The sequence below is a fragment of the Harpia harpyja genome, chromosome 19 (assembly GCF_026419915.1).
Source record: "Harpia harpyja isolate bHarHar1 chromosome 19, bHarHar1 primary haplotype, whole genome shotgun sequence".
Taxonomy (NCBI): domain Eukaryota; kingdom Metazoa; phylum Chordata; class Aves; order Accipitriformes; family Accipitridae; genus Harpia; species Harpia harpyja.
This window is the reverse complement of record NC_068958.1, coordinates 9291952-9305664: the sequence shown is the minus strand read 5'-3', so window position 1 is coordinate 9305664 and position 13713 is coordinate 9291952. Positions and strand designations below refer to the sequence as shown.

At 53.8% G+C, this 13713-nt stretch overlaps 1 protein-coding gene across 2 annotated transcripts in view; it reads right to left on the bottom strand.

The window, feature by feature from the left end:
* The window catches only part of ASTN2 (astrotactin 2), a 361642-nt gene that overhangs the window by 146371 nt on the left and 201558 nt on the right, over positions 1-13713 (bottom strand). For both annotated transcript variants that reach the window (XM_052814689.1, XM_052814688.1), the window contains exons 12-13: positions 7180-7346; positions 4973-5161 (exon numbers count right to left, since the gene is read on the bottom strand). In XM_052814689.1, coding sequence (XP_052670649.1) covers positions 4973-5161; positions 7180-7346 — 356 coding nt within the window. The remainder of the gene's footprint in view (positions 1-4972; positions 5162-7179; positions 7347-13713) is intronic.

Below are 13713 nucleotides of genomic sequence, written 5' to 3'. Positions count from 1 at the left end.
GCCGCGCCGGTTTATTAAGGGCTGAGAAGCAGTGAGGGGAAGGAGTGACAGATTTAAAATTAACTTGCCAAACTCCCCATCAATATTATGACAATTTCTCGCATCGGTTCAGTGACCCGGTGCGCCGCCTGACAGCATTAACGTAGCTGTGTGGAGGCAGAGCCGGCTGCCGGGCTGGCAGCGCTCGGGGTGAGCGGGTGCCCGTCCCTCCCCGCGGCACCCCGGCCGCCTCGGTGCTGTGCTCGGCAGCACTGGCCGGCGCTCAGCACCACCTCCAACCTGCCCTTTCCCTTCCCCAAGGCTGTAAAGCAGCAGCAGCCCTGTTTTACAGGTGGGGATGCGAGGAATAGCATCCTCCAAGGACCGACTTGCAGAGGGAAGGGGGCTTCCAATTTGCAGGAAGGTGCTCGGCATGGCACGGCAGCCCTGCATCCTCCGGAGCCATCCTCCCTGGTTATAGAGGGGGAAAACACTCAGTGCCTAGCAGGTTCTTTGCAGTGAGGGAGTGCCGACACAAATCCTCTGCTCCCTCCAGCCGCCGAACCATTTTGGCTGCCTATCTGCCCCCAGCACCCAGAAACTCCTCGGACTTGCTGCACCTCTGCTGGGGGGGGGTATCAAATGGGGGCTGCGTGCATGAGTGAGGTGCTCCCCGTGTCTTGGGGCTATGCCAAGCCGGAGCAAAAGCCGGGATGAGAGGCAGAGCCAGAGGTAGGGATGGGAAGGGACCCCGGTTAGGGCAGACGGCTGCTCCCCAGGGAGCGTTCTGCCGCGCGTTGCTCTGACATCCTGTTTGCCGTGCAGTAATAATCCAGCGAGTAAAGCTGGCTCCACGGGTAGTAATTTGGGTTTTCTCCATATTAATGGCATAAAAGCAACAGTCTGAAACTGCAAACAGCTCTTAAACAAAAATCTCTATTCCCTCGTGGCAAAGAGACGGCAGAAAACAGATAAGGAATGAACAAACAACCCATTTGGAAAATAATCCCCCAGTGATTTGGGGACGGCGTGGAGTTTGGGCTCTGCCCCACCACAAGGCAACGGGGGGAAAATCGCTCTAATCTAGTCTTTAGCAAGCTGGATCCACTGCTGAGCCTCCCGGCTAGACCGAGAAGTGTGACTGGAATAGATCAGCTCCAATCCCACCTATTTATTAACACCACACAGCATTTCGCCAAAAAGAAGAACCCTTTTTAAAAAAAAGAGACGGATGCCCAGAAGGCGGCATGTCTAAATGTGCTTTAGGCTCAACGGTGGAAGCAGCGAGGAGGGGGTTCTGGTGTGTGATGAAAGATCTCTCCTCTGCCCCCCACCAAAACGCCTGCAAGGGACCGCACAGGCGAAGCATCACCGGAGGAGCGCATTGATTTAAATCCTTGCAACAGCAGCAGCAGCAACGATGTGGCGCACTCCTCCGAGCAGGAACCTTGATGCTGGCTTGTCCGACAGGTCAATCGAGCACCCCAGCCACCACAGCGATAATTGGCGGTTATTAAGCCACCTCAATACTGAAAGAGCTGTCCACAGAGCTCCTAACTCATGACGGCTCAAGCTGAGCTGCAGGGATGCTGTGGTGCTCACGTCCTGCTGGGCTTGGCTTCACCGTCGCTGATGGATGGGGAAAGGGTCCTTGGCACCAGCACGAAGGGAGGTGCGAGCAGGGACAGGCTCTATGCAGCACAGTGAGGTGTTACACCAGTGTTGGTGTATATATGGAGCACCCACAGTGCACACCAGTATGAACTGTTCTGGCAGCTGCCCCTCCCTGTTGCAGGTACCTTCGTCGGAGCAGCCAGTATTTGATTCCTCCACCCTTCCCTTGGGTGTTACCATCTCCTCAGTCATGCCACCAAAGTGTTTGGGTGCTGCCTGACCCCCTTGGATAAAATGATGCAGGTTAAAGGCAAAACCCAAAACCTGAAGCAGCACTGACTAGAACTGCATGCTGGTCTCAGGTCTGGGACCTCCAAGCTGTGCAGCTCTCCCATTTCATTGCCAGCCTGGCGTGCCGCATGCTCACATCAAACACCATCCTTACTCTGCATCGTAAAGGTACCCACTGCACACCCCCGTCCTCTCGAGCTGGCCAGACACAATAAAGCCATTGGTGCTACACCAACTCCATCCCGGTGCCGTGCCGAGCTGCGGCAGGGAGGACCCCGCAGCCATCAGAAGGGCAGAGACTAATCAGTGCTGCAGACCGTTAGATGGTAAAGAGACCACCCCAACTGCAACGGGATGGAAATACTGCTGTAATTGATAGGTGTTGCCCAGGCCAGGGTGTGTGAGATAGCTTTTCCCAGCACAAAGGCTTCCTCTCAACACCATGCTGACATGCCTGGCAGATTGAGAATATCCTATTTATTAAAGACACTGAAGATGCGGCGACATGGGAAGCAGACACCATTCAAAGGACTGTCACATCTGCATAGCTAAAGGATCCCAGCAGTTATAAATCCCTCTAAAATACTCAGCCCCTTGTTCTGATAGCAGGTTCTTGCTCCTACTTTGCAGAAACAGGCTTTTAATCCCTGGTATTAGGCAGCTTCCTGCTATGTTTCAAATGCACCAAATTAAGGGCTTCTTTAACAGCTGGTGTCTTAATGCTCAGAGAGGTTCTTGAATATCTATGAAAATCAGAGGCAAATTACATCTTTTAGTTAATAATTTCTTCTCCATTAACCTCCTTCTCTTCCCTCGTTAGGAGATGATGTAATGGTGCTTCTACGGTGTAACCCTCCGACATACCGGGCAGCCTGTCCGCAGGGAAGGTACGCTGCGTGCGGGGAAGCGAGCCCTCCTCATCACTGCCTGGCGCTTTTGGAGCCAACATTCAAATGGGAAAGGGTGGCCGTGACCTTCCAGGCTGCCGAAAGCATTTCTGGAGCAAGACATGCTGCCTCCCGCCCGGCTCCGAGCTCTGCCGAGCCAGTGCATCCCATGCTACAGCCTGCAACATGCGGGCACGCTTTGCAGGTTGCTCTCGTTTCAGACCTGCTTTCTCCTGCCCCTTACAGTTGTTAGACCCAGCACTAGTCCCACAGCTGACACCAGGCACCGAAAACCCTGTTTGTGATGGCAAGGTCATGCAGAGCACCGGGTTCGCACTGCGCAGAACCCACTGGGAAAAGCTTCCCTTCGCTGCACGCACCCCAGCCATCACCCACGCGGTGCGGCAGGAGCGCTGCCAGCCATGGGAAGGACAACAGATGACTAACAGCCCTTTTTTTTTAACCTGAAAACCTGTCAACCAGAGCCCTAGGGAGTGCACTTTGGCCTCTGATCCCTGGAAGATGCAATCCTGAGAGCAAAGAGGCCGAGGGCAGCGCCGGCAGGAACCGCTCCTGGTCCAGCCTGGGACTGCCCAAACCCACCATCCCCAGGATGCCCTCAGACAGCATGACTTGGAGAAGCTACATCTCCCAGGATAAACCAGACCCGCAGACAACCTTGCGTGCTTTTTGGCTCGAGTTTAGCCCTGAGGACAGATGTGTTTGCTTCCCAGCAGCAACAAAGCAGCCCTTAGACTCCAGCCCTGGCTAAGGCAGGGGAAGGATGGCTTTCCAACCCTCCTGCTTCGCAGTGCAAGCAAAGGCCAGGCTACAGATGAGCTGGAGAGGAAATTAGAGCCTCTGCAAAAGGAGGTTTGGTGCATAGAGACTGACAGCACAAGCTGGGGCTGGACCTCATCTGGGGGGAGCCCTCCCGGGTCTGGCATTTCCAGGGGATGGGCTTGGGGAGTTTTTGAAGCCCCCAGACCTGCTCAACCTGCCAGCTCACGGAAAATTTCAGCTCTGCAGCCCTCGCTCTGCTTTGATGGACCCACTGACACTGGTAACGTGGGAGGGAGAGAAAGCAAAGAGGAGCCCACTGGGAAAATTGCATTCGTGTACTGTCAATTCTCACTTCCAGCAAAGGCTGCGGCTCTGCTGGCTCCAAGCACTCCGCTGGCTGTGGCTTTCTGAGCACCTTTTTGCTGGTGGAGCTCGTAATTCATCTGCCATCAAGAGCGCAAAAGGCCAGGGTTCCACGTGAATTCATAGCTAGGAAGGTTTTGCGCTCAGCTGGGGAAAAAGCACCCAGAAAAACACCGTGGCCAGCAGCGATGAGCACCCACAGCTCCAGCTAAAATTGGAGGCAGCAATGAGGTCTCACTGCCTTAATAGGAAAGAAACCCTCAGTGCACTGGCAGATACTGGGCAAGGAAGAGTTGCGTCTGGGTGGGATGTGGGCTGGATTCTCTCCTGACAGTACTCAGCGCTGCTGCTTTGAAACTCATACACCCGCCTTGGTTCATACCCGATCCAAATGCAGCTGCATTCCGTGAAACAAAGCAAAATAAATAAATCAACTGATTTTCCAGCCCTGAATTCAGCAGCTCTCAGCAAGCTCTCCTCCATGAGCACTGCAAGGTGAAGATCTGGGCTGTTCAAACCCTGCTCTCCCCACCTGCATCTGAACCTTGGCACTCCCGATATACCCGGCATGCAGCTTGCAAGCACCCCCTCCTATCTGCTCCTTGCACTTTGGTGGGGTATGTACCTTCATGCTATATCCACAGCTCCTCCCAGTACTACAGCTGGGAGCACTGAATAAAACCAGCTCGCATAGGTTGAAAACACGCCAAAGGGAACGCTCTTTCATTCTACACGCAATTAAATGGCAGAACTCATTGTCGCAGGGTATCACAGAGATGAAAGACATTAGTGTTCAGAAAAAGATGAGGCAACACTACTGAGAAAAGCCTGTCGAAGGCGATTAAACACTCATCTGATGAGACACACACTGGCCCAAGAGGGTCCCACGCTGCTGCCTGCAGGAAGCATGAGCAAGTAGGAGAAGCATGGATGCTTGTTGTCTTCTTGCTCTTCCCCTAGTGAACGTGTCAGAGATGCTGACTTTGCACCAACGGACCTTGGTCCCATCTCACCATCCCGATGTTCCCAAAACCAGGAGCAGAACCGGGCCATACCTGAAAGTCATCTGGAACACCTGCCCTTGGTTGACGTGCTGGCTCCTGTTGTTGTAGCCGTGAAGCATCTCCCCAAAGAGGGTGTCGTTGAACTTGGCATCCGACTTCAGGCACTTGGGGCCCTCGCAGATGTCAGACAGCATCAGGCAGGACTTCCCATCCGGGGCCAGCTTGTACTCCTCCACGCACCTGTAAAGCACCACAAGCTACGTCAGATGGGCCACCCCACGAGCACGCCACCCCACGAGCCCTGCCATGGGACGAGTCTCTGCTGAGCCCACCCAAGCATCGTGAACACCTGCGGTGGCTGCCTGGGAAGGCGCAGAGGTTGCAGAGACCACACGCTCTGCAGCAGCTCGGTTGAGCGACCAGTGAATGAGCGCTCGGCTCCCAACACCCATCCATCCTGCAGCGGCATGACCCTGTCTGCCTGCAGCCACGCTCTCCTGCCTGCGAGCTGCCCCCGCGCTGGCGAGCAGAGCTGAGCCCACCGCGCGTCCTCTGCTCGACCGTCGCCGATGGCCCCTGCCCGCCCGATGCCCTCTGACGCCGCTACGGTGCAGGGACAAACATTCCCAGGCAAGAGCAAAGCGAAATCAGGCTCCTGCTCCTGTTTTCCAGCCAGCAGTGCCCTCCTGCAAGGAAGCAGCTCCAGCGTGGCTGCTCCTTTGCTCCTTGGGCCTGCTTTCAAGCTTGTTGTGGGCAAGATGCACATGCTCATCTTCAGCAGACACTAAGGGAAACTGAGGCAGGCAGCGGGGATGTGATTTAATGACAGACATGGGAGATATCAGTGGCATCTTTTGCACGTGCTCATCCTGCCTCCTGTCCTTGTCCTGTCCTTGTCCTCTCCTTCCTCCAGCATTGTCCCCAGCATTGCAGCTCCCAACTGACAAAGAAACTTCTGTTCCCTGCCTGACCCTTCCTCCCTGTAGCCACAGCGCTCTGCTAAATCTGGGCTTGCTCCCCTCTCCCATTCCTCTACCGCGTTTTACTGCTGCAAGTGAAACTCCCACCCGTCTGTCGCCCTTTTCCTTGCCTGTTCCCAAAGTGCAGCTCTGCCTTGAAAAGGGATTATGAAAAAAAAGGGAAACAGTCTCTGTCTTGGGGATGGAAGACTGAAATGCAGATCCCCTGCGTGGGTGCAGATGGAGACCACATAATGTCCCAAGATTTTCTAGACCCTCCCCAGAAAGGTTGCTGGTGCCTATATGTATTTCCAACCCCTTTTGCAGGCACAGCGGAGGCAACGTGCTCTCTCTTAGTGACTCAACTGCTCTGTGCTGCTAAACAATAATAAAAAAAGGAGGCAGGGGGACCAATAAACCAGCAAAAAGGGATTAAAAAAGAGAGAAGCTTATGCGGGCAGAGCTCCCTGGGCTGCTCTTCCCCGGGGAACAGCCAGCGGCCAGGGCTGCATGAAGTCTCTGCTGCACCTCCAGCATTGGGAGTCAATGGATGCTCCTCAGAGTCACTGCTAGGAATTTGCTCCCCCTCTCACTTGTGGGCATTTCCTTCCCAAAAGGGCTCCTTTTCCCCTCCTTCGATCTAATCTTTCCCACAGGGATGTCAAGTAGACTCCTCGTGTGTCCGAGAGCATGAACCAGCCAAGGGATACAATCTGCAGAGCCCCAGCGCCGGGGCAGGCGATGGGGCGATGGCTGGCTGGCTGCAGCTGTGCAGCATAAAGCCAGATAATCACTGAGCTCCTTTTAGAACATACTGCAGCCAGGGAGATTTTCCTGAGAGAAAATGCTAAATTGTGTAGGATTATAGGATCCTGGCCAAAATCAGGGATGAAACTCTATTTTAAGAGAGGCACGGGGGAGGAAAAAAAAAATTAAAAAAGTAGTATTTTTTAAACAAATCCTTCACCTTCCCCCTCCAACACGCAATGTACAATTTTTGGGTCCCTTCACGGTGAGTCACAGATCAAACTGTACCGTCACACAGTGGGGAAGAGGAGGAAGGTGCATCTGCTCACATTGCTCCCTGCACTCCCGTACGCTTTTGCCTGCAGGCAAACCAGGTGCCTCTATTCCCTGCTGGAAGTCGGTTCCATAAACAGCCTTTTTCTTGGGCACCCAGCTCCCTCACTGGAAACGCCAGTTTGGGGATGGGTGGCACAGGAGGGTTGGCAGGGATGGAAAAGGGCACGGGTTCTCTATCTGCTAGTGGGAGATGCAGGAGCATTGGAGGGGACTCACCCGCAGAACATGAAGATGGTGCTGGACGAGGGGTCGTGGGGCAGAGGGAGGGTCTGCTGGAGACAGAGCTGCTCACAGCCGCCATTGAAGCCATCGGAGCAGTCGATCCCTTTGGAGTAGTCGTAGCAACCAGTGCCATCCTTCATGGGTCGGAGGTCCTCGGGGCACTGCAGCAAGAGATGGGACGTGGTAAGGTCACCCATGGGTCCTCCTCTACCCTGGAGCCACAGCCCGGTGGGTGCTCTCCCAGGGCACAGCCCACCCAAGAGCCAGTGCTGCTGAACTCCGTCTACATCCAAAGGAGATGAATTTGTCCTGAGTGATGGATGGGGCAGCCCCAAGGGCCTTGCATCACCTCGCACAGCCTCTGGGGAAGGGACAAGGACCACAGGGCAAGGGCCCAGTCTGCTGCGAAAGCCTCGCTCCCCATTCTCTCTCCAGAGGAGGGTGAAATCCTTGAGGCAGCAAAATCACACAGCAATGAAGCCTCAAGCCAGCGTGGGGTGAAGCGTGACAACCCGCTCTGTAAGACGCTGGAGAAACCCTCTGCATTTGTCACCTCTTCCTCTGAGATGCAGAGATGTCCGGTGTGACCCAGAAAACAGATCTCAACAGCTGGGACCAACCCAGAAAACCATCTCAGCACTTGGGAGAGACCCAGAAAATCATCTCAACCCAAAAAAACATCTCAATCCCCAAAAAACATCTCAACCCATGCCAGGCAGGCCAGTGAACGTGGCCTTGGCATCACCTCTGAAAGCATCTCGCTGCCTCCCGCGGGAGGAGGCAGCTGCGGGCAGGACTGGCCCGTGGTGGAGGCAGAACTCGGGGAGGACAGGATCACAGCCCAGGCCCATCAGAACAGTTTTCTGCAACTGAGGGAACAATGCTGATTCACACAAGCTGGGGATCTGGCTCTGGGTTTTAATTCCAGTTCCCCAGCTGGCTTTCCCTGTCCCAAAAGATAAAAGCCAGCAGGCCGCAAATGCCATCAATAAATTGTCACCCAGATTAAAGCACTCTTCTATTCCACTTGCGTTATTCATCCCTTTTTGCCAAACACGCACGCATACAAACAACAACAAAAAGGCCAGTCCTTGAAAAAATAAATAAATCTTGCCTAGGAGCAGCTCGCAATTAAAAATGCATTATGGAATTTCTTGAAGATGAGTTAGACTGGAGCTTGTACAGGTAGTGATGAAGGCAGGTTATAAATGGCCTCTGTCAAGCAGAAGAAAGGTTATAAAACCACTATACTTTGTGCTTAAAAAAGAAAATCAATTTTCCGTGTGAGGAAAATGCTGTACATATTAATAAAAGTTCAGGAGACCCTGAACCCCGCGCTCGCTGACACCGGCAAGGTCCCAACAGGAGATGGGCTGCTGAGCCTCGCTCACTCTTGGCTACTCAAGAAGCAAACTGTCCACAGGGGACATCAGAAAGATGCTTTAGGGAGTCCTGGCCCACTCCATCCGAGCGACGAGAAGTTTCCCTCCACCTCCTAGAAATCCTGTGTCATTTCCCTACAGCAGCAACGTCAAAGCTGCTTGTGCCCCACCTGCAGCAACCGCGATGTCTCAGGCATCCCCATGCCTGACGTCCCTCAGACGTCTCACTGGCTCCCATGCCCTCAGCTCTGAAGCTCGGGTGGACCTTGCAAACCTCAGCACCTTCCTTGCAGGCACTGGATAAGGTGGGAAGGGGAGGGCGAAGGAAGGCTGAGAGGCATGAGGCTTTTCTAGCCAAAGGATGTTGGCACCAAAGGGCTCTGGAATAGGACGCTGCCCATCTCTGCAGAGCAGGCAGGGCACAGGCAGGGCACAGGCAGGGCCCCAGAGAGGCAGCTTGGGAAACAGTAGCCCTGCCTAGGCATGAAGCAGCAGAAGACACGGGAGGAGGAAGCTTTCTAGTTGCATATACACAATAAATATGAAGGAGGAGAGGACACTTAGAACAATCTGTGCTTTTCGCCACCGAGCTGCCTGGGAAACAGGATCAGGATAAGTGTGTTTGTGAATCTGCAGATATAACACTTATCTCCTGCGGTCTCCTCCACGTCTGCCGGCCCCACTGTAAGAATAAGAGCTGTGCAAATTGGCAGAAATGCATCTCCCCGGAGGACACGGAGGGCTGACTGCAAACAGCATCTTCCGCTCCACAGCACCGCATCCGCCTCTCTGCTGCTCTCCCCACGTCGACAGGGATGGGGAAGTCTGGGACTCTGCCCAATCCCCTCTGGAGCTCCCGAGGGACCTTCCAGGGTGCTGAAGGCAACTGGATGGGACCTTAAGTCAGCAGGAGCTACAGGATCACAGCCAGGGGATCAGTCACAGCTTTTCTGAGCTGTCACTTGGGACTCTCGCCCTGGCACTGATCCGTGTGCTGAGCTCAGCATCTTTCCCAGCCCACAGAGGAAGATGATGGCTCTTTCCCCGGGACTAGGTGAGTAGGTCACCAAAGCTGTCCCTCCCTTAGCCCCACTTTGCTCAAGGCCACCCTTGGGATATTCCTCCAGTTTTGGCTTTTAATCACTATGAAACGCGTTTCCTTTCTGTTTGTAATTATGCATCCTAATACACATTAATTATGGTAGACAAATAGCTCAGCCCAAAATTTGCAAAAGAAAGCACCCCCTCCCCTCCGCATCCGTCCCTGGCTCGGCGCGGAGCCGGCTCTCCAGCCAGCTGTAGCATTGCAGCAAGAAGCTCTCCAGGGACAGAAAGCTTCGATAGCCAACGCACAAACACAGGACATGTCCCCGCTTGGTGGGGCTGGGGGGGACAAAGATGGCAGGGACAGCGAGCCATGGGAACCGGCGAGCTCTGCAATTCGTGCCAGCCAGCAAAACCAACAGGCAGACAGCTGGAGAGGCAACGCCAGCCCCCTGTGCGGAGGGTTTTGCAGGGATGAATAGGTGGATGGAGCAACTATTGGGCAAATTAAAACTTTATTACAGATCTCCCTGCCCCTGGAGCAAAGGATTTGCAATCAGGATGTCCCACCAATAGATCAGAGCAGGGGGAAAACTAAAGCCCATTTGGGTGCAACCATGTTCTTGCCCACACCAGTCAGAAATGACCCAGGAAAAAGCCGGCTTGTGCTAATCCTGACTCCCTGGGCTGTGCTGAAGGGTCGGTCTGGGCTCTCGGGTGGGCTTACAAAACCAGCACTCGCTCTGCGTTTGCTGGGCTTTTATAAAGGACCAGATCTGTTATTGCTGACATTGATTTGTCTGGCTTGGGCAGCAGAAAACCAATAATTACAGTGAGTTTTAATCAATCCGCCATCAATTCAGCTGCAGTTCAATTTGCGATCTGCCTTGGCAGTGACACAGGATGGGGGGCTGTGTTGGAAAATGATTAGAAAATCAATAAGCAACTCAGTCAATAACTCTGAGCAATCACGGGCAACACGCCCCTCCCCAATGGGAGGAAAGCTGGCGAGACGTGGTGCCCCCAGCCAACCACCTCCACACACCTCTCATCCAGATACAGGATGGATCCGTTTATCCAGGGAGGCAAAGGGATCCTACAAACTGTTAGCCAGCAATTAAAAAGAAAAAGCTGCTTGTGGTTCGCTACGTTGGACCCGCACTGCTTGAGAACTCGCTTCAAACTCCCAGACCATCCTTCATCCGTGGATCTGACAAGCACAAATATCTCAGAGCTTGGGAAAAGGGTCTGGTACTTAATCCACACTACGGAGAGGAAAAAGGAGGTAGGAAGAGACTCCAGCTCGTGGTCTGCTCTGAAAAACCAGGGAGAAGCTGTTACCATACAAACGTAATTCCACTGCCTTGCAAATCCACTCTGTCTTCGCAGGACTGAATTGGTTTCTCTGTGGCGATGGCCAGCCGTGAAAATTGCTCTTGGGGTTGGAAAAGAAAACTTAGTTTCTTGTCTTCTTGTGCGTTAGCACTGATAATACAGATCCTGCAAGCTAAACATGACCCACAGCTACAACGCCCCGACCCTGCTGCTGCCGATCGGTCTATGAAGGAGGAACTGCCAGCAGCTCAGCGGGGTTTGGCTGATAGCACAGCCGGGCACCGGCTCGTCCCCTCCCAGCCACGCTGGGCAGAGCACCCAGGTCTTTATTTTTGTGATTGCAGTCAGCAAATGGACTCCAAGCACACACGGGGAATGGATATGCTGAATCAGAAAGTGCTATTTTTATCTGATTTTTGGAGAAACGGGCTTTTCTCCCCTTTAAATGACATCTCCAAGGTGACACAGCGTGGCAGAGCTGGCAGGATGTGCTGCCACGTGCCCGCTGCCCCCCGCCGGGAGGCCACCAGAGCCAGCCTCGCCGATACACGGGGCCGCGGTTTGGAATGAAAGGGGATGGCCGTGCCCACCGCCGTCACCCCGGCACAGCGTGTGACATCGCATGGCCTCCTGCCACCAGAACTCGGCACAGCTCTTCTGCCCACCGCCACCGTCCTCAGCACAGCCAGAGCAAACGCAACAGGAGGAGGATCATCTTCAAGGGGAAAGAAAGCAAGCATCCGCTGAAACTCGTACAAGATTGCGTCTTAGGAAAATAAGTATCTGGACAAGTCCCTGCTTGCATTAGTGAGCAAAGGCCCTTTTTTTTTTTTTTTTTTCCTTTCTTGTTTACAAAGCTCATTAGCAGCGAGACAGGTGAGGGGGTCACTGGAAATAAAATCAGAGTCTCATTACTGACACAGATTCCCCAGATGAGAGGACACCAGCTCTCCATCTGAGCTGCCTGCCAGAGCTTCTCAGCTCAGCTCCTCTCTTCCGTTATTAATTTAAAAAAAAAAGAATATTTAATAAAGTGTTTCTGTAGAGAGTAAACTGCCCTTTTTATTATTACGCTCTCTTTTCTCAACAATAGCAGCCTTTTCGCCAGAGACTTCTCCTGCACCGGGGTGTCAGAGGTGATGCTCTGGCCTTAGGCGAGCCTGGCTCTTCAAAATGGCACAGGGAAGCTGCCACCAATGCCCTGCTCCCAGTGCTGCCTCAGGTACCACACACCCATGTCTGGATGCATCCGGAGGCAAGACCCAGGACCTCGGCCCCGTGCCCAGTGCAGCTTCCCCAGACTGCATCCCCAGCACCGCTGGCCTGAGGCCGCAAAAAAGGCTGGTGGCTCAGTGCTGCAGGGGCTGTCCGAAGGCCCTAACGACCCCCCTTTGTTTAGAGGCATCCTCACTCCTCACCGAGGAACCTCTTCAGCGTGAGACAAAAACATTAATCCGAACCACTGCTGAGGTACAAACAAGTGCCAGCATTTTAATGAGCTCCAAACTATGCACTGGCATGTATTTTATTTGCTTGTTGGAGCTCAGAAATCATACAAATGCAGTAAACCCCTCTGTGTCCATATATATATATATATATATTCGGGCAACTTCGGCTTATTCTGCCTTTGCTTTCTTGGCCCAGAAGGCCCCCGGCGAGCAACGCTCCTCAGCAGCAGCAGGACCAGAGTCTGGCTGTACAGAGCCGTCTCTACAGGTAAGATCTATCCCTCCTGTCCTAATATTTTGGTAAAACAGACCAAAAAGCTGGTCACTAAAGTGCCTGTCGGCTCCAGACAGTCCCTCTCCGGGCCACCCCTGCCTTGCCTCCTCGGGGCAGCGATGTCCTCGCCACCACCCGCCTGCGCAGACCCCCCCCCCCCCCCCGACACCCCGCTGCGGGGGAGCATCCTTCCCAGAGGGAAACATTACAACTGTTTTCTGAAGCAACAGTCATTATCTTCCCACTCTTTTTTTCCCCTCCCTCCTTTCCCCTGCTTCCTTTTCCCTTTCAAGATCATCAATCATTATTTTAGCCTCAGAAAATCAAACCCATCTGTCTTCCAGGCTCCTGAGCACACGCTGTGATAGCTCACGCTCCTCGGCTTGCCCCCCCCCCCCCCGTGACAGCGAGCTGGGGGCTCCACAAAGGAGACCAAAGCTCTGGGCGATGAGGCAGCATCTCCTCGCCTCCGGTCACCACACAACGCTTGCGTGCACCCTCTCAGGCAAGTCACTATGTGTATGTTTGCATCTCAATTCAAAGTGGGATGGACTTACTTATTTCAAGCAGCTGGTGGGATGCTATGTACACAGATATAAGTGTTCAGAGCTCCTAGAGCCAGGAAATCAAGCTAGTAGAAACCTTCCAGCTGCTTCCCTTCCAAGAGGCACCAACAGCCCATTTTGGGGTGTGCTGGCATCTCCTGCCCATCAGGGTATTTCCCTTCCCAGTCACAGCAGATGCTGGCACCTCCAACAACCTTTGGGAGACCAGAAATTCAACTCGTGCCCCACCTGCCATCCAGGGTACAGCCCAGCCACAATGCTACACACCAAATCCTATGACCCACACCAAATCCTATGACCCAAACCAAACCCAAAGACCCAACCCAGCTGTGACCAGAACACAGGAAGCATCCCAGTCTGCTGGGGAGCAGAGGGGCAAAGGCTGGTGCCAGCCAAACCCTCTGAGGAATGCCGCTGAAAAAGCCAACGCTAGAGAAAACGGGGCTTTTATCACCCAAACTGCTTCCTCCCAGCGCAGG